The sequence below is a fragment of the Gorilla gorilla genome, chromosome 9, assembly GCF_029281585.2.
Source record: "Gorilla gorilla gorilla isolate KB3781 chromosome 9, NHGRI_mGorGor1-v2.1_pri, whole genome shotgun sequence".
In the NCBI taxonomy this organism is placed as follows: Eukaryota; Metazoa; Chordata; class Mammalia; order Primates; family Hominidae; genus Gorilla; species Gorilla gorilla.
The window spans coordinates 102,485,868-102,509,972 of NC_073233.2; the positions used below are offsets into that span (position 1 = coordinate 102,485,868).

Here is a 24,105-nt window from a genome sequence, read left to right on the forward strand (position 1 = left end):
CTAAAATAAAGATGGTATGGATGTTTTTAACATATGTTTTGTTCTAAAACAATGTTACAATTACTACAAGAAAAAAAGAACCAATTTCTGTGTGAAAAATTAAAACAGAGCATTGGATTAAAATTTTATGCTCCTATCCCTTAGAAATCTTAGTCCCTTAGTTCAGCTGTTTTTTTGCACAGTATGGTACCAATAGCTTAGATTTAAATTTTTAGACTCTAGGTAAGTCTTTGTGAATTTCCCCATGAAATGTGTTTCTTAGCACTCTTGGGCCTTTTGCCTTTTATGAGACCCTGAGATCTATAGGAGCTGCTTGAGTGATTGTTGCATTGGATATGGAACATTAAAATTATACCATATGATTAAATTTAATGGCTTAGAAAATATAGATCTGTAAATTAAGAAACATTTTTATTCACCATAATTTTTTATTGATCCTTCAATTCTTTGTCCTATGACCAGATGTTGATAGCACGCTAATATGGCTTCTCATACTTAAATGATATATTTCAAGTCTGTTGTTACCATTAAAAATGTTCTTGTAGATACATTTCTAGCACTAGTTTAGAAATTTAGATACGTTGAAATTATTAAATACTACCCTTGAAGTGTCCAGCTTACTTCCATTGTACCTAAACAGAATGAAGAACGTATACGCTACAAATGCTAAGAATATGTTACTGCTACTCATTTCTCATTCAAAATGAGCATGTAGTATGTGTCAAACACCTTTCTGTTGCTGGGAATGGAGCCTAATAAGGGGACAAGTGAGAAAATAGACCATAAAAACATGGTGTGACAAATCAGCCCTGTTTATTTTATTTCCCAGATATAGGGGATACTAGGTTTAAACAGAATAGTGTTGTCTTATTTCTTATAAACATATGACCTGTCACCCAGTTACAGTGCAACAGAAAGTGTCCTAATGAAGATACTGCTACTCTCACCATTTTATTCTGATCTTGGTATTGACTGAAGCTTAATTCTGCATCCTCATCATCCCCTACACATGCCCTAGGATGCTTATTTAAGTTGAAACATCTCAGCCACTAGTTGACGCAATGAACTCCTAGGAGTTCCAGGATTCCTGTTCAGCTGCCTCCTAGCTGTCCACTGTCCAGGCCCTATCTGTGCACCTGCAGCCAGACTGGTGTTGCTATTCATGTCCACATCTATTTGCCACTCTCATATACTTATAAAGAGCCTACTCTGAACCTGGCAGGGTGTTGCGACCATGGAGCAAACAAAGATAAATAAAACAGAGTACTTGTTCTCCAAAATTTCAATTACGAATAAAAGTTCTTTACAAATAAATACTATGTAAGGTAGAATGAAATAAGTGTCATAATAATTAGTATCTTTATTATGCTAGCATTTATTGAGCACTTACTAGGTGTTAAGTACTGTCCTTCTTTGTTCTCCAGGTTATCCTCAACATCTCTCTCTTGAGCAGATCTATACTTTGTGTCCCACAAGTAGCTGCTACCACCACTGCTACTACCAGTTACACCTATCAGATTACATGTGTTGATCACTTACTCTGCCAGGCTCTTTTTTTTTTTTTTTTTTTTTGAGAAGGAGTTTTTTGCTCTTGTCGCCCAGGCTGGAGTGCAATGGCATGATCTTGGTTCACTGCAACCTCCACCTCCTGGGTTTCAAGCAATTCTCCTGCCTCAGCCTCCTGAGTAGCTGGGATTATAGGCACCTGCCACCACACCCGGCTAATTTTTGTATTTTTAGTAGAGACACGGTTTCACCACATTGGACAGGCTGGGCTCAAACTTCTGACCTCAGGTGATCCACCCGCCTCAGCCTCCCAAAGTGCTGGGATTACAGGTGTGAGCCACCACGCCCGGCCTGCCAGGCTCTTTATAGCATGATCTCATTTAATCCTGTCATCACCCTTGGGGCCTAGTGAGGCTAAATATATTGCCCAAGGTTGTCAGAGAGAGCTTGATGAAAGGCAAGATTATTTCTAGCAGGACACCTGAGCGAGAGTGATAGTTCCTTGTTTAGGATTTTGATCAGTGAGGTGTACAATGGGAGATTTGGGATTCCTAGGCAGAAGAGGCAAACATGCAATGATGGGAAGTGAGGGCCATATTTTAGAAACTTTTGCTCATTCAGGTTTAGCTAGGAAGGTGTGGAAGTTGTGATTTCAAAGGTAAAGAGAACTTTAAATGTCCTGCCAAGGAACAGAGACTCTTCCATGGATCACTGAAGACGTTGGAGAGCATTTCCATGGCAGCTGTGTTAAATTACGGTTACTCTGATCACATCCTATTGAATGGTTTACAGAAGGAGGTGGGAAGAGTAGTAAAGTGCCACTGAAAAAGTGTGGGCAGGGTGTCGAAAGGGCTTGAAAAGAGATACAAAGTGCTGCTATTTATTTGAATTCCTGAGTGCCTGTGCAATGGATGGAAATAAAATCAATGCATTATCTCATTTAATCGTCACAACCCTGTGACTTTAGTTAGACTCAGTACCAGAAAGGTGTTCCACATCACAGCAGCTGTAAGAGGCAGAAGACCAGGGTCCATCCAATTCCACATCATGTGCTCTTAAGCACTGTGGTAAATAATGGTATTGGAACAGCTGAGATAGATCAGAGACATTCCTAATGTAGATACAGTAAGACTTGCCATCTGATTAGATTGTGAATTGAGGAGGAGAAGTGAAAGTTTACTCTGAGGTTAGCAGCCTGGGGACTGGAGGGTCTGAGGTCCAATAAGAGATGTAGGAAGTGAAGGAGGAGTGGGTGTTTGGTGGGAGAGGTACAAGGGGGGCTGAAGAGTTTGATCTTAGGTGGTTGTTGAAAATGCAGTTCCTGAGACCATCTGCTGCCACCTCCCCTCAACCACTCACCCCAAAGGATTAAGACATCCTTTGTTGTCTTAATCCTTTGTTCCAAAGCCCCTGCAGCAGTTTGAGAGGTGGGCATCCGTTCTGTCTGCCAGAGTTTTCCCCATGTTGATGAGCTCTTTCTATAGCTGTCCACCTCTGATTTCTGTACAATTTTATCTGAAGCAAGAAATTATCTCGATGAAATCTTACATCCCTGTGAAAAGATCAGTTTCTCTTTGTTTCCATGCAGTGACTGGTTCCTGCCTTACATTCTTGATGCAATCTAAAAGTGGTTAAAACCATACTGTAGCTGTAGAAAGTAGAGGCAGAATACATAAATGCTTGCTAATTAGCTGACTTTATCTAATTGCTTATCACTTTGAAAAATCCATGATCATTGATTGATATTTATTGACTGATTTGTATATTCCTTTATTTCAAGAACCTATTCTGAGTCCTTTCTGGTTCAAGAAGCTTTAAATTTAGTGGGAGCTGTTATAGAATCATATTCATGTGTTCATTATATTGCTAGAACATTGTTCCAGGTTATAAGGACTCTAGGTTTCTCTAGACCTTTCAGCAATTTATAAAATCAGATTTCTGATCTGTTCTAATTTCCACCACTTATTCCTCTCTCTCCCCATGTTTACTTTCCCTCTCATTTATCCTCTCTCCTTTCTTTCCTTCTCTCTTGTTCTCTGCTCTTCTACATTATAAACAGACTTTGGGAGGCTGTCCTCTGGAATCCATGAACTTGGGATGGGCAGGACAGTCCACTAGTGGGCTTCTGAGTATCAGTGAATACCCTGAAAATGGGTACAATTATGTACACTGTTGTGGTGTGTGTATATATATGTGTGTGTGTGTGTGAAATTTTATTGAGAAATATCTGTAACTTTTATCAGACTCTCAGAATAATTTGTGACCCATCTCCCTCCCGCTCCCTAGAAAAATCAAGAACCACTGCTCTGGAACTCTCTTTGGACCAAACTTTGAACCATGAGTCTGGCTTTAATTCTCCCTTAAGAAGTTAGAGAGTAGAGAGATGTGTTGTTTTTTTAGGATTGGCAAGATACAGAGAAAAAAAGCCCTCTGAACATAATGTGATGATTAGATTATTACTCATATACTAACACCTGCAGTTTTGTTTTTGTTAATGCATATTACATTGTGATGGCTTTATAATCTGCATTCTGCACACTTGGGGATAATTTGTAGGGTGCATATTAAGTACCTCTTTTTCCCAGGTCACAGAGTTGTCAAGTGAAACTCAAAGAGGTGAGACTATAAAGATGACTATCACCCTGAAGAGGGAGCTGCCATCAAGTTCTCCCGTGTGCATCCAGGTCTTCAATATCATCTTCAGAAAGTAAGGCACTGGAAATGTGAATTTAATTTGGGCTAATGATACCTTTCAGCATAGAGCCTGGGTATTAAAATAATCGACCATTTTGTAGGCAGTGTGCCAGCAGTGACGCCACCGTTAGGGCAATTTCTCGAGTACCTTCTCCTACATGAACCGTAATGTGCAATGCAGCCCATTACAGCCACTCAGTGGCACAGACTGTTAATATCCAGTATTGTCCTAAGTTGAGACAAATAATACGGGGATTATTGCTGTCTCACTGGTAGCAGGGAGGGTACCCTTTTCCTTTTCTTCTTTTTCTGTGTCTTTTCCCAGACTTAAAAGTTCATTTAGCAAACTTAGTTGAGTTTGGCTTAATAAACTGAAGAATTTGTTTTTCTCCTAGCCGATTGATTTAGGAAAGAAGATCACTGTCTGCTTTCTGCCCTGGCTCCACCCCCAGCCCATTTCTTTCCCCCACATCTACATGGTTGTAGCTCAGCTCTTCAGTGTTCTGCAGATTGGTCTAAGGATCACATACTCCAGTGTCTTCTTAGGGGTGGAGTGGAGCTCCATAAAAGGCATATTCCCTGGACTTTCACTGAATCTAGTTAGTAAACAGAAGTTCACAGATAGGCCTGAAAATTCACATTTTTAGGATACACTGAAGCTTGAGAACCACTGTTTTACATGCTGCTAGTGTGGATCATTAAGATGATCTGTTAGAAACCTTACAGGCAAGTCCTTTGTTCAACAGTGACCTCTGGAAGGCATGAAGATGGGGAAGTTTGGGGATTTCCTGAGTCGTATGAGCACATCAGGAACTTCCCCCACCCAGATGTCCTAATTCCTAATTCCAGTCAGACGTCTTGTCCAGCACCTTTTGGTCATATTTGAGCCTCAGCTTACTGCATATCAGCTCTTCAGAAGCCAGTCTTGCATGCTGACATTTGGAATATGCTTTCAGTGAGAAAGTTCTTTCACTTGTCTTTTATCTTACTTTACCCTCACTAGAGCACCCCGAGGCAAGTGCTATTAAAATCTTTATTTTTAAGAGAAAGGGGCTTAGGCTCAGTGACATTTGGCAGCCCAAATCACAGTTGGAACTCTTGTTTCCTGACTTGAAACCCCCCATGTAGGTCAAATTCCTAAGGTGACCAGGATTACTTGCTGAAGACACAGTCTTGGTCATTTGGCGGTACCTGGGGAGCCTGAACAGCCTCATTAGAAATAAGATCCTCGGCTGGGCCGGTGGCTCACACCTGTAATCCCAGCACTTTGGGAGGCAGAGGCGGGCAGATCACCTGAGGTCAGGAGTTCGAGACCAGCCTGACCAACATGGAGAAACCTCGTCTCTACCAAAAATACAAAATTAGCCCGGCGTGGTGGCGCTCTTGCCTGTAATCCCAGCTACTGCAGAGGCAGAGGTGGGCAGATCACCTGAGGTCAGGAGTTCGAGACCAGCCTGACCAACATGAAGAAACCTCGTCTCTACCAAAAATACAAAATTAGCCGGGCGTGGTGGCGCTCTTGCCTGTAATCCCAGCTACTGCGGAGGCTGAGGCAAGAGAATCGCTTAACCCGGGAGGCGGAGGTTGCAGTGAGCTGAGATCACGCCATTGCACTCCAGCCTAGGCAACAAGAGTGAAACTCCATTTCAAAAAAAGAAAAAGAAATAAGGTCCTCATCCCCAAGTAGGGAAGAGGTCAAAAAGGCCTGCAGGCATGGCTTATCTCACCCCATCCAAGCTAACCAGAATGTTACTACTGCAGCCATCCATAATGGCTAATTGACCACGTATTTGTCACTGCAGCTAAACCCAGACAGATAAAAATAATTTCAGTTTTAGTATTCTCAAATATGAAGAAGTGATATTTCTTTATAGACATTCATATGTATATTTAGTATCTAAACCTTGCAGTCCTGTGAGAATGAGAGGTCTGTATTTCCTATATATTTTTAACATTATGTTCAGTAAGGGTATGAACTTAGAATTACACTGTTACTGACTGATATTTACCAAAAATTCCAAAAAATATACTTGCAGGATCCTCAAAAAGTTGTCCATGTACCAAATTGGACGGAACTTCTATAATCCTTCAGAGCCAATGGAAATTCCCCAGCACAAGTAGGTTTATTTATATTTTCTATTACTCCGAAATTATTATAATGTGAGCAACATAATTTATGATGCAATATTATACCATTATGCCTCCTGTGAGAGACTCTGTGATATGAAATGTAATGAATTTTTTATAATTTTCAAGTTTTTTTAATAAAATGGTGCATGTGAACGTGAAGCTAGCAGCTTTGTTTTCTTATATTAGTGTGATAGATAATTATCACAAATCCTAGAAGGAATTCAGAAACTGAATTTTCTGTGTGTAATAAGTAATAATGAAAGCAGGATGAGCTGTATTTTGTTGTTGAAAGGTTGTTAGCACAGCCAGAGTGGTTGACATGAAATCGTCAGGGCAGTGCGGGTCAGAAAGAGAAGCCAACCAAATAACTCTGGTGAAGGATAGAATCCTTATGAACACCTGCAGAATTTCTACCTAAACTGGGAATTCGAGGCTTCAGGGAAAGTGGTCAGCTATGTCTTGAACTGGTTGTTACTTAGCTCTCAAAAATACTGTGGTCAAACTATAGACAGAGAGGCAACTGGTAGCCCAAACGTAGATTCATAAAGGGAGAAGTGCATAAAAGATAGAAAATGGGAGTGGGGTGTTTGGCCTTCTGCCTGGTGGAGGAAAAATGACGGAGTTTCCATATGTTCATTCAGAGTGTCAGCGTGCTCTCTATAAAGCACCCAATTCGTCCTTGTCACTAATCTGTCCACCCGGATTAGAAAATCTCATAGGTGCTGATTGTACTAAACTGCCCTAGGTGCTCAGCACATATGCCTGTCCTGGAGGCTGGCTTAGTATCACAGTGACTACTTAATAGTCCACAAAATATAAACTGGAATTATCTTTTAAAATAGTAGTCTATTATTTCATGCCATTTCTGTAACTTCTTATTCAAGATTTTTAAGTTTATGTGGGAAGAAACTGTAGGCTGTGTTCCGGTTTCTCTTGTATATCTGTTTGTGGTATCACTTTTGTATTTTTTAATCTCGTCATTAAATCTATCCACTGCCCTCACCTTTGAATTGGGGTGCTTTTCTGAACCTAGATGTTTTCCTGCGGGGACAGATCACTCCATAAATGTATTATTCCTATAGTTACGGTTTTCAGGCAGGGACATTTCCCCCCCTCTTCAGGGAACATTTTGTATTGTCTGGAGGCGTTTTTGGTTGTCACAGCTGGGAGGCTGCTACTGGCATCTAGTGGGTAGAGGCCAGGGAAATGCTGCTAAACATCCTACAGTACACAGGACGGTCCCTAACAAAGAATTACCCAGTTCAAAATGTCAGTGGTGCCAAAGCTGAGAAACTGCTTTACAGTAAGGTATTTTATCCTAAATGTATGCTTAAAGACACTGCAGCTGAAAAAAAGTTTTCAGTCAACAACTGGAAGAAATCAGACTAAAGAAAAAAATTATCTTGTTAAGATCTCGAGAATTAGAACAGAAAATCACCATTTAAAAATCTTTATTGTGTTTCCGGTATAACATTGACAATATTCCTTTTTTTCTTTTTTGTTTTTAAAGATTATCCCTTTGGCCTGGGTTTGCCATTTCTGTATCATATTTTGAAAGGAAGCTCCTGTTTAGTGCTGATGTGAGTTACAAAGTCCTCCGGAATGAGACGGTTCTGGAATTCATGACTGCTCTCTGTGAAAGAACTGGCTTGTCCTGTTTCACCCAGACGTGTGAGAAGCAGCTAATAGGGCTCATTGTCCTTACAAGGTACAAGCCTGCGTCTAAATAAACTTTTCTTCAGAAATCAATCATTGATGGTATTTGGGAATAGGAATAGTGTTGGAGTATTGGCCCAATATCACAGATCTAATCCGTTTACTCATCTGTTTAGAAGACCTGGTTGTTTTGCTGTCTGGAGTTCACATGTCCTTGTGTGGCATTCTGGACTGTCCACAAGCTCCAAATTCTCGCTTGCTGTACCCTCCTTTCCCCTAATGCCACTCTCTATTCTAACCCCCAGCGGTCTGCACTTTTCATGCTTCAGTTCAGTTCAATTCAGTTCACTTCAGTTGCCTGGATTCCCTACCCCAAATTCTGCCTTTTAAACTTCAGTTTTCACAAAGCTCAATTCTAATGTCCTGGCTTTTCTGACACCTCCATTTGCCTACTTAGTTGGAATTATTCAGTTTCTTCCCCTGGGCGGCGCCCATAGCACTTTGCTTATGGCTACCTTGTTGTGGCCATCTTATTTCATTTTACAGGACAGAAGGTTAGTTCCATGTCTCACCTTCTTTATTAGATTCAGGAGTCTTTTAAGTTGAGACCACATTTTACTTCTTTGCAACCTCTAGGTTTATGTATATAAAATTTGCCCTCATTGCACATTGAGCTGAGTTAAACATGGAAAATTTAGATGACTTCCTGAGTACTAAAAAGCTCACCATATACTGCTACTAGTCCAAGAATACTTTTTAAAAATTTTTTATTTTAAGTTTTGGGATATATGTGCAGGATGTGCAGGTTTGTTACGTAGGTAAAAGTGTGCCATGGTGGTTTGCTGCAGCTATCAACCATCACCTAGGTATTAAATCCAGCATGCATTAGCTATTTTTCAGAATGCTCTCCCTCCCCCCGACCCTATCACCTGAGAGGCCCCAGCGTGTGTTTTTCCCCTCCTCGTGTCCATTTGTTCTCATTGTTCAGCTCCCACTTATAAGTGAGAACATGCGGTGTTTGGTTTTCTGTTCCTGCCTTGGTTTGCTGAGGATAATGGCTTCCAGCACCATCCATGTCCCTGCAAAGCACATGATCCTGCTCCTTTTTATGGCTGCAAAAATACTTCTTTTAGGGGACTTGTTAGCCTTCTATTCTGGCTTAGAATTTCCACTTAAACTTGTTTTTCTGGGATATATAGCAGAGGGGTGGGACTGGCTGGATTCCACACTACTCGGTATGAGAAGGCTACCCTCTTATCCTCCTGTCATGATGTTGATGGATTAGCTTATCACATTTCAAAGTCATCTTGGAAAGAATCAAAAGCTCTAGAGAAACCTGCTGTGGTAGTTTCTGCCCCTAGGCTAGGTCATCCTGAGAGGACAGTCCAGGCTACACAGTGCTGAAGGGGAGAAGGAGCTTAGAGTAATCTTAGCTAACCTGTTTTGTAGTTTTGCCAAGGGCCAGCCCTAGCGGGGAGGTTAAGCAAGACGCCAGCATTGTGGGTTGATTGGCCTTCTTTTGGTGCTTTTTTTAATCAGAAAAACTACCTGCGAGGTCAGAAACTCTTGAGTGACACCAGAAGATAATGGGAAAGTTTTGAGCAATGCTTCAGCCTCTGAACAGTTAAGAATGATTTACCTGAAGTTAGAGTATCTATCAGTGAGAAAACTAGACTGTGGTCTAAGGACTTTCCCACAGGTTTTGTTGGAATGTGGACAGAAGTCTTCCTGTATATGAAATTATTAAGGAATGCCCTTTTCAGATAAGAGCTGAGTATTTTTTAAAAAGTGAATATTCTTGTTTTATTGTTTTCATAATTTCTGACATTCTGGAGTCTATCTTATGTGTTGAATTAAAAGTGTGGTGAAGTAGCTGCTTATGTTAGATGATTAAAAAACAATTTAAAGACTTTTTATATTTGGCAGATACAATAACAGAACCTACTCCATTGATGACATTGACTGGTCAGTGAAGCCCACACACACCTTTCAGAAGCGGGATGGCACCGAGATCACCTATGTGGATTACTACAAGCAGGTAGGACTTTTCTTCATGCATCTCTATCTCCTTTCCTTTTACCTCAGAGAAGTCTCCTTATTCCAAGTCTCAGAGGTCCCCCAGATTGTAGGCTGAGTCTGCCTCCGACCTGATTCTCTGACTTGTCTCTCTCCTTCATCCCCACCCTCCCAGTCTCCTGTTGACCCTCATCCTATCTCCTGTTTCCTTCTTCCTGTAGTCTGAGTAATCTCCCTTTAAAGCATATCTGATCACACTGCTCGCAACGCTAATACATTTCCATGTCTCCTTATTGCCTTAGGACCACACGTAAGCCCCTTAGCAGAGTTTCCAAGTCTCCTTATGATGTGGCCAATTCCTGCCTTTAAAGCCTCATCTCTTCCCATTCCCCTGCTCCCTTACCTGGCTCTGATGTAATTGCCTCTTGTGATTCCATGACTCAGTTTCTCCCCTGTGCATTTTCACACGTTGCTTCCTTTTCCTGGATACCCCTTAACAGCCAGACGAACACTAGACACCCTTGCATACTCAGCTCAGCCATCAAGTCTCAAGGGAGCCCCAAAGCATTCCCCCAGAATCCCCTCCCTGTCTCAGGTCATCACAGGCACCACACGAATGGTATGAGCCCCATCCTAGACATTGAGCTCTGGGAAGGGGGCTCCTTATTTTTGGATTCCCAGGACTAGCTCAGTGCTTTGCGCATATTAGATACTCAAGAAACTATTGATGGAATCTGTTGCTGCCTCTAGAAGCTCTAGTCACATTTGCAACAGTTATCCTTACCCCTCATCTTCCATGTTCAATTCTTTTTGAAAGCACCTTCTCTTTAATGTATAGTAATATTCAGGTTAAAACAAACAAACAACAACAAAAATCCTTTCTTGATCATTGTACACTTTCAGGAAAAGCTTTCTCCTTAGCTAACTTTAGAAAGTCATTTACACTAGCTCCAAGCACCTTTTCTGTTCTTCCTTTCTGAAACCTCAGCAGTCTGGTATCCAGTTATGCTGCTTTAGAAGTAGTTCTAGAAAGGTCAAGTTCAGTTACTGTTCATATCCTAAAGGGCTTTCAGTGCATTTGATACCTGTGACCTCTCCCACCAGCTGGAACTGATCTCTTCCTTCCTTGACTCCTGGGACACATCCCTGCTGTTCTCTGCTACTTTCAGGTTGTTCTATCTTAGTCTCCTTTGACATTTTCCTCCTTCCTTCCTCACAAAGGAACCATTATTCACCATGGTTCCCTCATATAGAACCTTTTCATTGTATTTTGAGATGGCTCAAATATAGTGTTTTTGCCTAGCCCTCATTCCCAAATTACATATTCATCTACATTTCCAGAACATATTTGCATGAATACCCTGCAGGCATCTCAAACTAATATAATTCAGACTGAATTCATTGTCTTTCCCATTCCTGTTTCTCCTTGGAAATTCTGTAGCTCAGATAGGAATGATTTTGCTTTCTTCCTCTTCTTCACCTTAACCTCCTCATTCACTTGTCACCAAGACGAGTTCTGTATCCTTTATCCGTGAATTTTCTTTTTGCCAGCCCTGTTCCCACTGCATTAATGCAGGCCATCTCGTGGATCCCCTCCCTCTACCATCACTCTTTATGCCCTAGCTCTCTCCTCACTGTGATCCCTTATCCTCACAGCCATCAGAGAGATCTTTCCGAAGTGCTGCCCAGAAATCTGATTACAAGCATAAGCTCTGGAGTAAGATGGTCCTGGCTCCAGCTGTGTAACCCTGGGTAAATCACTAAACCCAGAGTGTCATGTGTAAAGGAAGTTTATCTGTCTACCTTCATGGTGTAGTGTAAGAACCGAGTAAGATAATTATGCACACAGAGCATTGACGTGTGCCTGCACTTTGTGAGCACTGGGAGAACAGTGGAGACCATGCTCCTCCTTTTCTATCCTCTGCTTCTTCCTCTCTAGCACTGCATAGTTTGGCCCCCTCTTTCTTTCTTATATTTCTCAGCATCCCTCCTATGCACCCCATGCCTTTATCACCCCATCCACTCACTGGCCTACACCTTCCTCAGCCTTTGTGTGTGTTCAGTAGGCATCTGCAGAAAGCCACGCTGTACCTTTCTCCTTTACCCCTAGGTCAAATCCTAGCTTCAAGGCCAAGAGTGAAGTCCTCTCTGACTTTGCTTTCTGTCACACACGTAGAAGAGCAAGCTGTTCTCCTAAGTACCTGTGCATTCATCACATTGCTTCTTGAACACATATTCCTTGGAGAGCAAGGATGGTGTTTGGCTAATCCTTGATGCATAGTATCTAGCAAAACATCTTGTGCATAAAATGTGTTCTGTGTTTATTAAACCAACAGTTTGTTAAACATTTGGGTTTCTTTCTTGCATGATTAAATTTGTTCATATTTAAACAGAAGTATTTTAGGACCTGTGACATTCTGAAACGGGAATCATGGTAAAAATCCCAGTCAATGTTTTTTTGAAATGAGTTGTGCTTCACTGCATATATATTGTAATTAGGGAGGAAAAGAAAGAAAACTGTGACAGCTTCTAGTATGCCCTCCTCCCTGTCCCAGGAAAGAAAGACTGATTATTATGTAGTCAGTTTTCAAAGTGGAAGACATCCTGATATTGACCTTTATATTTCTCTATTTTATCTTATCATACAAAGTATTTTCAAATGCTAAGAAAATTGGGGCAAGGGAGAGGGTCACATTTACCTTGTGAGAGCAGGTTAGGGGCTAGAGTTCTTGACCATGTTCCAGCTAGAGTCCTTCTTCCTGGAAGATGCCTTTCTTTTGCTGGAGCTGTTACCTGAGACTATTCATACTCCCATGTTTTCTTCAAGGTCCTCTCTTGGTCTCCACCTGCATGGAGGCTTCCCTGATGTGCCAGCCGTAATTGTGTCACTACCACCATCTCCTCTTCCTCCCCACCCCTCCCACTCCAGCCCAAGGATCCAGTACTGAGTGGTATAATAAGCAGAGTCTTAACAGATCAATCCTAGCTGTGCTAATTTCCAGTTATGGAGCCTTGGGAAGATTGCTTAATGTTTCACAGTGTTTTCTCATCTGCAAAGGGGACAATAATAGTATCTCTTTCATCGGTTTGTTGTGCTTTATCGTGCTTTGTTAAGCATTGTCTGTGCTTCTTGTGGACCTCGCTTTGTAGATAATGTATTGATGCAGAAAGGCAGGGACTGTGCCTCTTTTATTTTCTTATCCACTGCCGTTCCTGGAACACAGTAAGCATGCCATGTGTTCTAAATTAATGGAGTCATGCATACAAACTCACTTGATAAAGGCTTCTCCGAACTTTTTAGCCATAGCATCAGTTGCACCTGCTACTTTCAAATGAGATTCTTGACTTGGTTTTTATTTTAATGACAAAGTTTTTCTTGAAATATAGAAATGCTCACATTTGACTTAATTGTGATTATTGACCTCAGTGTCACAGTACCCAGGCATTTTATAAATTATAATTCCAGTTGTTCTGTCACTAATGTGGATTAAATTATAATGGAAATGAGTGTTCATTGTAACCTTTGTCATTAGAGGGTAAATGAGCTTTTGCCAAGGTGAGACTGCTGAAACTGAAGTTTAGGATGGCAAAGGGAGAGGAATATGAACTAACAGTTGCCGGGGATTCATTATAAACCAGACCCCATGCTAGTGGTTTACACAGGATACCTGTGAGCTACTGTTATCCTTATTTCATAGATGAGGAAAGTTAAGTCACTTCCCCAGTGTCACAGCCCAAGCAAATAGAGGAGCTGGGGATCAGATTCACATTTGTCAGACTTCAGGGCTGCTTCCCTGTAACATCCTACTATCCTAGAAGGTAAGGACAGTCATGCTCTTTTGGGAAATCTGAGATTGTCTCAATATAACTCGCCTCCAGCTTGTGTATAGACATTTTCAAAATGAATATAGATGTTTAGAGCCAGATAGTTAAGCATGGAGCAGTCTGCCTCAGTCATCAGTAGTGGAAATGCTGGCTCTGAGTCAGTCCCAGTGATGTCATTGAACTATGTGTAGAACCAGCTGGAGTCTATTCTGAATCTGGCTGAAACCGAGAGACAGCAGGGAAACGATATTTTTAATGGTGTTGCATTAGAAAAGATAATTAAAATAATAAAACTGGCCCTCAGATATAAAAGATAGGTCCTGGGAAGAAAGTAGCAATAAGTAGGTAACTATGGGATTGGTTAGATGTATTTATATATTAATGTTAGGATCACCTTGTTGAATGTAAGGATGCTCACCTGGCAGTGCTTCCATGTTAACTTTTCACTTATTAATCTTGCATTTTATAGCAGTATGATATTACTGTATCTGACCTAAATCAGCCCATGCTTGTTAGTCTGTTAAAGAAGAAGAGAAATGACAACAGTGAGGCTCAGCTCGCCCACCTGATACCTGAGCTCTGCTTTCTAACAGGTAATGTTTGTGTTTTATACCTCTGTCAGGCTCCTGGATACAGGCCCCTGATGCTTGGCAGTGGGCAGACCCTCTTTAAGTTACATGAATGCCAGGACATCGATTTAACCCATGGAGGATGGTCCTTTTAAGTAATTTATTCAATAATAGAGACATGTTGGGGGAATCGATTTCCTTTATCTCATATATTCCATGTATTACTTTGATGTAAAATAGACCCCCTGATATCATCTTAAAACCAAGTTTCTCTTTGCCATTATTTGAATTTACTAGTATAGGAAGGAATGTGACTCAGATTTTCTTCAGGTGTATCAGTAGAGTGCTGCCAGAATGATCCATACTTTCTTTTTGCATGGATTTTCAGAATATAATCCTCATTATACAGTAAAATCTGAATAACTGCCTCGAGTACTTTTAACAATGTTCTTTTGACTAAGAGGTAGGCCTAGGAAGTGAAGACTTTCTACATTTTGCATTTGTGTGTTCCTTGAGTCAGTTATGATGTGTATATATCTATTTTGCCATTAGAAAAATTAATAAGAAGGGCCGGCGTGGTGGCTCACGCCTGTAATCCTAGCATTTTGGGAGGCCAAGGCAGGCGGATCACCTGAAGTCAGGAGTTCGAGACCAGCCTGGCCAACATGGTGAAACCCCATCTCTATTAAAAATAAAAAACTAGCTGGGCATGGTGGCACGTGTCTGTAATCCCAGCTACTCAGGAGGCTGAGGCAGAAGAATCACTTGAACCCAAGAGGCGGAGGTTGCAGTGAGCCGCGATCACGCCAGTGCACTCCAGCCTGAGTGACAGAGCAAGACTCTGTCTCAAAAAAAAAAAAAAAGGAAAAGAAAGAAAGAAAAATTAATGAGGATATAATCCTTGAAGGGAAGGGTGTTCATTCTTTTTATTTTTTTTGAGATGGAGTTTCACTCTTGTTGCCCAGGCTAGAGTGCAATGGTGCGATCTTGGCTCACTGCAACCTCTGCCTCCCGGGTTCAAGCGATTCTCCTGCCTCTGCCTCCTGAGTAGCTGGGATTACAAGCAAGCACTGCCACGCCCGGCTAATTTTGTATTTTTAGTAGAGACGGGGTTTCTCCATGTTGGTCAGGCTGGTCTCAAACTCCCAAGCTCAGGTGATCCACCCGCCTCGGCCTCCCAAAGCGCTGGGATTACAGGCATGAGCCACAGCGCCCGGCCTAAGGGTGCTCATTCTTAATGGTGTTCTGATATTGTAGGTCTGCAGGACCCAATACAGTAGCCAGTAGCACATGAGTTTTTGAACACTTGAATTGGGACTAGCTCTACTAAAAGACTGAGAGGAGGTGTGCTTTAGGTGTAAAACACAGCCCAGATTTGAAAGGCTTAGTATGAAAAAAAAGAAGGAAACTACCTCAACAATAAATGTTTTATGTTGATTGCATGTTGGAATGATAATATGTTGGATATACTGGGCTAAATAATATACACTATTCAAAGTAATTTCATCTGTTTCTTTTTTGCCTTTTCTTAACGTGGCTACCAGAAAACTTAAAATGACATACGTGGTTTTCATTTCTATTGGATGTGCTATACAGATGGTGAATGCATTCAAGTGGAAAGGTTTAAACTGGGCCTTTGATGGGCTGAGTTGCTTATGTTCATTTTCTCACTTTGTCTTCATTTGCATTTAATAGGGCTGACTGACCAGGCAACATCTGATTTCCAGCTGATGAAGGCTGTGGCTGAAAAGACACGTCTCAGTCCTTCAGGCCGGCAGCAGCGCCTGGCCAGGCTTGTGGACAACATCCAGAGGTACTGGATCACCGCATGCATCCTTCCTGGGGCTGAGTTTTTAGTATTAGATGGCCTATGTAACACTGATATATTCCTTGAAGGAAATGTGTCATTCATATTGATTCAGAGCAAGGAGCTTTTGAATTGTGCTGTCCACAGCCCTTCATCTGAGATGTCTCAGGACTAAGGGGTTGAAGGGAGTTGGAAGCCATGCTGATAGGAATAACACTTGCTTTACCTCCATGCCCTGCTTTCATCTATTTCATACATTGAAGTCTGGATAAAATGTTGAATAAAGAAAAAGGTTATAATCTAAACAACAACAACCTTCAAGCAAACAAAGCAACCAGAGAAACACCAGGCCCCCAGTATTCAGGGTCAGGAATGCTCAGCTCTTAATACAATGGCCTCAGCAGACTGAACTTTAGGAAAACCCCACTATGTGCCTTTTAAATTTGAGATATACCTTGTGCCATCTGGTTCTGCCCATCTGATTATCAGACTATGTTTCCGTTCTTATTTACGACAGTTTGCTATAACATGTGATTGGAAAATTGAGCTTCTCCTTGGTTTTCCTTTCTGACCCTCTAAAACTGGACTATCTAGGGTGGCTGCTGCGCACTTGAAATGTGGCTAGTGACACATCTAGAAATGACAGTTTTTTAATCTATTGGGTTAAATAACATATTTAAAACGTAATTTCACACTTGTCATTTTTTTACTTTCTTAAGGTGGTTACTGGAAAATTTAAAATTATATATGTAGCTTGCTTTATATTCCTATTGGGCTATATTGTTGATCAACAGTCTTTTTTTTTTTTAATCTTTTTTAAAGTAGTACTAGCTCATGGAGGATTTGGAAACTTACGTAGCACAAAGAAAGGAGAGAGAAAAGAGTGTGTATGTGTGTTTACTCAGTAAATATTTAACAAATGAATCACAATTGAATTAATAATTAATTCAATTAATATTAGTAATATTCTTTCAGACTCTGCAAACGCATATAATCCTATTTTTTAAAAGAGAAATGGTATAATACTGTACATCATGTTTTGTAGCTTGCTCTTTTCACTTCAGGGTTTTTCTCAAACATTTCCATATGATAAACATGATCTCTATTATCATGCTAGTGTTTTCATAGTTTTTTAATTTCATGGATATATTTTACGTCATTTACCCTGGACGTCCCTCAGACTTATGCCGAATTGAGAAGGAATTCCTGGTTCGTTTCCCGTATAGTGACTGTGGATTAATCTTCCTGATGCATCTATCTGCCACCTTTCAGTAATACCACCCACCTCACCCCATTTCCTGACCAATGATGGCCTCACTCATCTCATCTTGGGCAGTTGGTATCTGAAGCAAAATAATTAACTCAAAGGAATTTGTGTGACCAGAGAAGACATAATCTGAATAGGTGGAAATAGTGAGCTATTGCAGAGAGACAGTGGTGAAGAGGTTTGAGCTTCCCTAAAAAAATTGGTAGAGCTTTAATAGGGAAACAAAAGCATGGGGATCTCCTCCATGTCCTGCAAATGCCTGGCTTACTGTGTGCTGAGTCCTATATATGGTTGTCACTTTCAAAGAGCTTATGGCTCAGTGGAAGTTATCATATATCATACGCCCATGAGCTAAAACATCAACTGTGATTAAAGCTTATTAAGTTATAAATGGAAAGTACTACACAATAGAAAGTAGTGTTATTATTGCTGATATTAATATTCTCCTCATAGGATAGACAGGGTAATAGGAAGATCCTGAATCTTCTGAAGCTTACATTCTTATGTTCCCTTCTTTTATCATCCTTCTTCGACTCTCAACCCAAGAAATTCAGATATTCACAAAAGACATCTCCACATCCACTGGCTCCAGAATATCTCCTTATTAACAAGTGTGTTATCAGGAATGATAATATCTCATAGGTTTTGAGCACATGCCATGTGCCAGGGACTGTGGTGAGCACTTTCTGTGCATTATCATATTTCATCTTTATATCAATCCTACGAAGTAGGTGCTTTTATTATCCTTACATTTTGCCAGTAAGGAAACCAAGGCCTTAAAGATGAATAGTTTGCTCAAGATCATATATTATTAAATGTTAGAGCTAGGAGTTAAACCCAGGTCTGTCTGGCTCGAAAGCTTATTTTTCTAACCACTGTACTCCCACTGGAATCCTTTTCCCATTCCTGAACATCCCAAATGAGCACAGTTGTCCCGTAATTCTTTTAAGCAGGGAAAAAATATGCTGAGTAGAATTAGAAGCCAGGAATCCTGAAGACACAGAAAATCAGCCCCTGACTAATTCAGTAAGTTATAATTATATCTCTCTTTAATGATTTAAAACAACTTTATCAACAGGAATACCAATGCTCGCTTTGAACTAGAGACCTGGGGACTGCATTTTGGAAGCCAGATATCTCTGACTGGCCGGATTGTGCCTTCAGAAAAAATATTAATGCAAGACCACATAGTAAGTGCTGTGATTTTATTTTCATTTAAAAGTATTTACTTGAATATGTGTAAGTTTGTGCATTGGCCAGAGTGGCTTGTGTGCTTATAATATTTGATTTGGCCATATACTTCCATCTCTTTATCCTAAGACTTCAGATCCCCTGTGCTTTCCTTTTCAATCTGAATTTACTTGCACGGACTTAGCGGCACCCAGTGGACATGATTTAGGTTAGTCAGAAGACAGTATTTCAAATCATTGCAATTAAAACATACCCATCTTCTGTTGGGTGGTGCATTGCTCTTAAAAAAAAGCCATAGTCATCTGAGGAAATTCTATTAGCTGGTGGACATTAGTTCTAATAGATTGTTTTCTGATACCAAAACTGAGCCCAGGAGGTTAAGGCTGCAATGAGCTTTTGCAATGACTTTTAGTTGCCATGTCAGTTATGTATGTTAATCTTTCAAAATAAAACACTGCTCAATGGACATTAAAATCAAGAAGTATGCACAGAACCCAGCCCCAGACATAGTACTTGGGGAGAGAGGCATTCTGAAACCTGAAGAGACAAATCATCGCCACTTCCAGACTTCGGCTGAAGAAATGAACCTATTAATGTTTTACGCAAAAATTATACATTATCTTTCTCCCCTCCCCCTCAGTTTTGCCCACTTTAAAACACCAGTCACATTTCATGTTTAAAGGCTCTCTTCTTGCCTTTATTGGGTATAATAAACCAGTATGTCTAACTGATATAACTGAACAATGAATGTATCATGTTGGTAGAATGGGGGGAATTTTTTTCATCTTTTTTTTTCTTTTTTTGAGACAGGTCTCATTCTGTTGCCCAGGCTGGAACACAGTGGCATGATCACAGCTCATTGCAGCCTTAACCTCCTGGGCTCAAGTGATCCTGCCATTTCAGCCTCCCAAGAAGCTGGGACTATAGGCGTGCGCCACCATGCTCAGCTAATTTTTGTATTTTTTGTAGAAACCAGGTCTCCCTGTGTTGCCCAGGCTGGCCTTGAACTCCTGGGCTCAAGCCATCCTCCCACCTCAGCCTCTCAAAGTGCTGAGATTACAGACACGAGCACCATGCCTGGCCTTGTCATATCTTTACAATAATCTATCCAAGTCACAAAAACTCTCATTGGAGAAGATAAGGAAGTACTATTTTTCAACACAAAACAAAACAAAACTTTATGGTAAAGTACTAAAATGTAGACTCCCATTAGGATCTTGGCGAGAGTTCAGTAAAGAGAAGCTCAGTTTCAGATCCACATGTGAAGAAGGACTTATGTACTTAAAATGATCCATCTCATAATTTCTATAAGTAAAATCGTATTTCCCAGAGCCTTTCATTTTTATGTATTTGTTTGCATTTTTTTGGTGTAGAAACTGGTGTCCATAGGAGAAAGGGCATTAAAACAGGAGAACTCATGCACTGGAGGTAGCAGGTGTCTAAGATGACAATGTCATCAACTTCTTGGCCCATTCTGCTTTTCTGAAATTAGGTCCTAGGAACTGAATGAACTAAAAGTTCACATGTCTCAGGGTACATTGTCCTGGGTCTCATCCCAGCCCCATAAAACAATAGCAGGAAGAAGTGTTGTGGGCAGAAGGAGTACAGCTCTCCTCATGCCCTAATGGACAGGAATGAACTTTGACTCCAGAGAGAGCCATTGATGGAAAGCTAGCCCTTCTCCTTTGCTCTCAGGCCGAGGTAGGTGGACTCCTGAGGCTGAATCCAGCCCAGCCAGTGGAAGGCATCATGAGAATGGCTGATGGTTGGAGGTCAGAGAAGTCAGAGTGCTTGGTCACAAGTGCCCTGGCTGCCATGTCAGGAGACCAGCATTCTAAACCTGTCGCTGCTGCCAAGTGGTTTCGTAACCTCTCTGTCACAGCTTTCTAGTTTGTAAAACAAGAGGATTGGGATGTTTCTTAAATATTAATGTACATGTGAATCACTTGGGGGACATGTTAACATGCAGATTCTGATTCAGTGGGTCTGGGGTGGTGCACAGGAGTCTGCATTTCTAACTGGCTTCTAGGCAATGCTCAAGCTGCTGGTCAAGTAACGCTTGACAGCACTTCAAGTAGCAGGAGATTAGCATACAATGTGGTCCCTTTTAGTTCTAACAGTGGATCTTCCCCACTTGCTGTGCCAAAGGCATCATTCAATTACAGTCTAAGGATATAAGCAGAGATCTGGGAAGCAGGCTAACATTCCCCCTCTTCAGCGCAGGAAACCTGTTTTTCCTGGTCACATGAGAGACCTTTTGAGAGTGAGAAAGGAGCCTCCATCCTGGCTTCATCTTTGCTTCTAAGCATACCTACTCCTAGCTTAATATATAATCTTAACTATCAGGGAACCTGCCCCGATAGTCACATAGGTTTTTTTCTATTTTCCTTAAGCGTTGGCTGGTTTGAGAAATAAAGGGACAGAGTACAAAAGAGAGAAATTTTAAAGCTGGGCGTCCAGGGGAGACATCACATGTCGGTAGGTTCCATGATGCCCCACAAGCTGTAAAACCAGCAAGTTTTTATTAGGGATTTTCAAAAGGGGAGGGAGTGTACGAATAGGGTGTCGGTCACAAAGATCACGTACTTCACGAGGTAATAGAACATCACAAGGCAAATGGAGGCAGGGTGAGATCACAGGACCACAGGACCGGGCGAAATTAAAATTGCTAATAAAGTTTCGGGCACCATTGTCACTGATAACATCTTATCAGGAGACAAGGTTTTGAGAGCAACCGGTCTGACCAAAATTTATTAGGCAGGAATTTCCTCTTCCTAATAAGCCTAGGAGCGCTATAGGAGACTGGGTCTATTTCACCTCTATAGTCTACAGACCATAAAAGACAGCCACGCCCAGGGGTGCCAGTTCAGAGACCTACTCCCAGGCGTGCATTCTCTTTCTCAGGGATGTTCCTTGCTGAGAAAAAGAATTCAGCAATATTTCTCCTATTTGCTTTTGAAAGAAGAGAAATATGGCTCTGTTCCACCCGGCTCACCGGTGGTCAGAGTTTAAGATTATCTCTCTTGTTCCTTAAACATTGCTGTTATCCTGTTCTTTTTTCAAGGTGCCCAGATTTCATACTGTTCAAACACACATGCTCTACAATTTGTGCAGTTAATGCAATTATCACAAGGTCCTGAGGCGACATGCATCCTCCTCAGCTTACGAGATGACAGGATTAAGAGATTAAAGTAAAGACAGGCATAAGAAATCACAAAGGTATTGATTGAGGAAGTGATAAGTGTCCATGAAATCTTCACAATTTATGTTTAAAGACTGCAGTAAAGACAGGCATAAGAAATTATAAAAGTATTAATTTGAGGAACTAATAAATGTCCATGAAATCTTCACAATCCACGTTCTTCTGCCATGGCTTCAGCCAGTCCCTCCGTTTGGGGTCCCTGACTTCCTGCAACACTTAACTGTTCTGTAGGGTGTGTTAGTTTTATTATGATGACCTAGAGTATTGATAATCAGCATTCTCTGAGATATTTAGATGCTTAAAGTAAAAGATAAAATGATACAGGCTGTTTGCCTGAGTCATTCATAATAAAGGCATAGATACTCAGAGCTGGAAGGGAACCTCAGAGATCTTTGAATCAGACACCATTCTCTGCGCACCGCCAGAGAATCATGAGGTTAAAGGGACCTCCAAGGGCCACCAGTGCCTGGAAGACCTGGGATGATGCCCAGATGCTTCCACTCCCAGAAAGCACATGTATTCTGTTCGGATGTGCAGTGCCTGCATCTGTGTTTTAAGACTGAATAGCAAACTGTGTTAAACAGTTATAACAAAAGTTGGCCATCTTCACACTGTCTTTATTTAGCTGCTCTCTGAATAAATTTGTTCAATCCCTTCATGATCATTATTTTTCTCAGTGTCAACCTGTGTCTGCTGCTGACTGGTCCAAGGATATTCGAACTTGCAAGATTTTAAATGCACAGTCTTTGAATACCTGGTTGATTTTATGTAGTGACAGAACTGAATATGTTGCCGAGAGCTTTCTGAACTGCTTGAGAAGAGTTGCAGGTTCCATGGGATTTAATGTGGACTGCCCCAAAATGTGAGAATACACTGAATTTTGTTCATATATTAATTTGGTTTGGTTAGAAGGTAGGGAATAATGGCAGATGTATCAACAAAAGCTTCTTTATCCCAGTAGTTTCCCAATGTAAAGTGCCAAGAAAGTAGTCATAAGTAGATAGATTTTGTAATGACTAAACTTTTATAAAGTTAGAATATATTTTATGTTGGCCTTTGTAAAACTTGTACCCAGTTCTTAAGCAGTAGTGTCATTACCTGAAAATCTTTCCAGTACCAGTTGGGATATAAATCTTTAATAAGTCCATATATTGTCTTCTCAACTGTTTTTCCTTCTTTCAGATCAGTTTTTCATATCAGTTATTTACTTAATAGGAAATGGATATTAAAAAACAAAAGTTGCATGTCCTGACTTTTACTTGATTTTATGCTTTAAAATTTAATATGAAAATAGATCTCAAATAAGCTTTTCTGATTCTGTTACTGTAGCATACTATTAGTCATTCAGAGAGTTTTCTGATAAGACTAAGGTCAACCATTTATTCTTAGAATGTTTATTGAGTACTAATGTGTGTAGATACTATGCCAGTTGCTGGGAATGAGAAAGATAAATAAATTGTTTTTCATTGAGTAAGAGATACATATACAATCACACTGAAAATAAATACTGTTTTGCTTTAGAAAAGCCATAAAGTTGGTCATGCCTCACTTTACTGAAACTGATATGCTTAGAAAAGAGGAACAGATACTTATTTTTCTTTGTTATAATGGAGTTATTCTTTAAACACATAGTTACTAATTAATTGCATCAGCAGCACAAGTATTAATCCCAAAGTCTCATTTAACACCATTGTTTAGAACTCTCCTCTTATCAAATCTGTTAATAAATAGCCTGGATTGAGTTTCACCCGCTCTACTTTCTCTAAACCCATGAGCTAATAAAGCAGGAAATGATTATGAAAGAAGCCACAGTCCGCAGATCCTGGGGTGACGTCACAGGCTCTTTCTCACTTGAATTCTGGAACAAGCCCATTGCTATGTTCTGTCCTTGGCCTGTTTTATTTGAAAGCTCATATTTTATTTCAACCTTCTTTTTTCCATAAAGTATCCATTTACCTGTTAGATTTATATGCATAGCTTCTGTCTTCTAAAACATTCACCTGATGATTTTAGAAGGAGTGGACTGTAAGTGCAGCAGAGTCAGAGTGCGAGAGTTTGAATTGGATGAGTCAGGACCATCTAGTTGCTGAGATGGTTCTGCCAGCCAGTCACATAGGTCTGTTAGTATCTGCAGTCATGGGGTTGATGGTCCTGCCACCTGCTGGGCGAGTTTTAAAAAGCCACTGGGCATTGGGACAGTTCACTTATATACACATAAAAGAGGCTGATTCTACATAAAGAA

At 40.7% G+C, this 24,105-nt stretch overlaps 1 protein-coding gene across 4 annotated transcripts in view; it reads left to right on the forward strand.

Moving 5' to 3' along the window:
• Positions 1–24,105, forward strand: part of PIWIL4 (piwi like RNA-mediated gene silencing 4) — a 54,325-nt gene that overhangs the window by 12,163 nt on the left and 18,057 nt on the right. For 2 of the 4 annotated variants that reach the window (XM_004051987.4, XM_055356098.2), the window contains exons 5-12: positions 4,092–4,213; positions 6,237–6,317; positions 7,841–8,038; positions 9,913–10,024; positions 14,297–14,420; positions 16,092–16,209; positions 18,549–18,660; positions 22,541–22,725. In XM_004051987.4, coding sequence (XP_004052035.2) covers positions 4,092–4,213; positions 6,237–6,317; positions 7,841–8,038; positions 9,913–10,024; positions 14,297–14,420; positions 16,092–16,209; positions 18,549–18,660; positions 22,541–22,725 — 1,052 coding nt within the window. The remainder of the gene's footprint in view (positions 1–4,091; positions 4,214–6,236; positions 6,318–7,840; positions 8,039–9,912; positions 10,025–14,296; positions 14,421–16,091; positions 16,210–18,548; positions 18,661–22,540; positions 22,726–24,105) is intronic. The other 2 variants (XM_055356100.2, XM_055356101.2) reach the window with 1 other exon arrangement.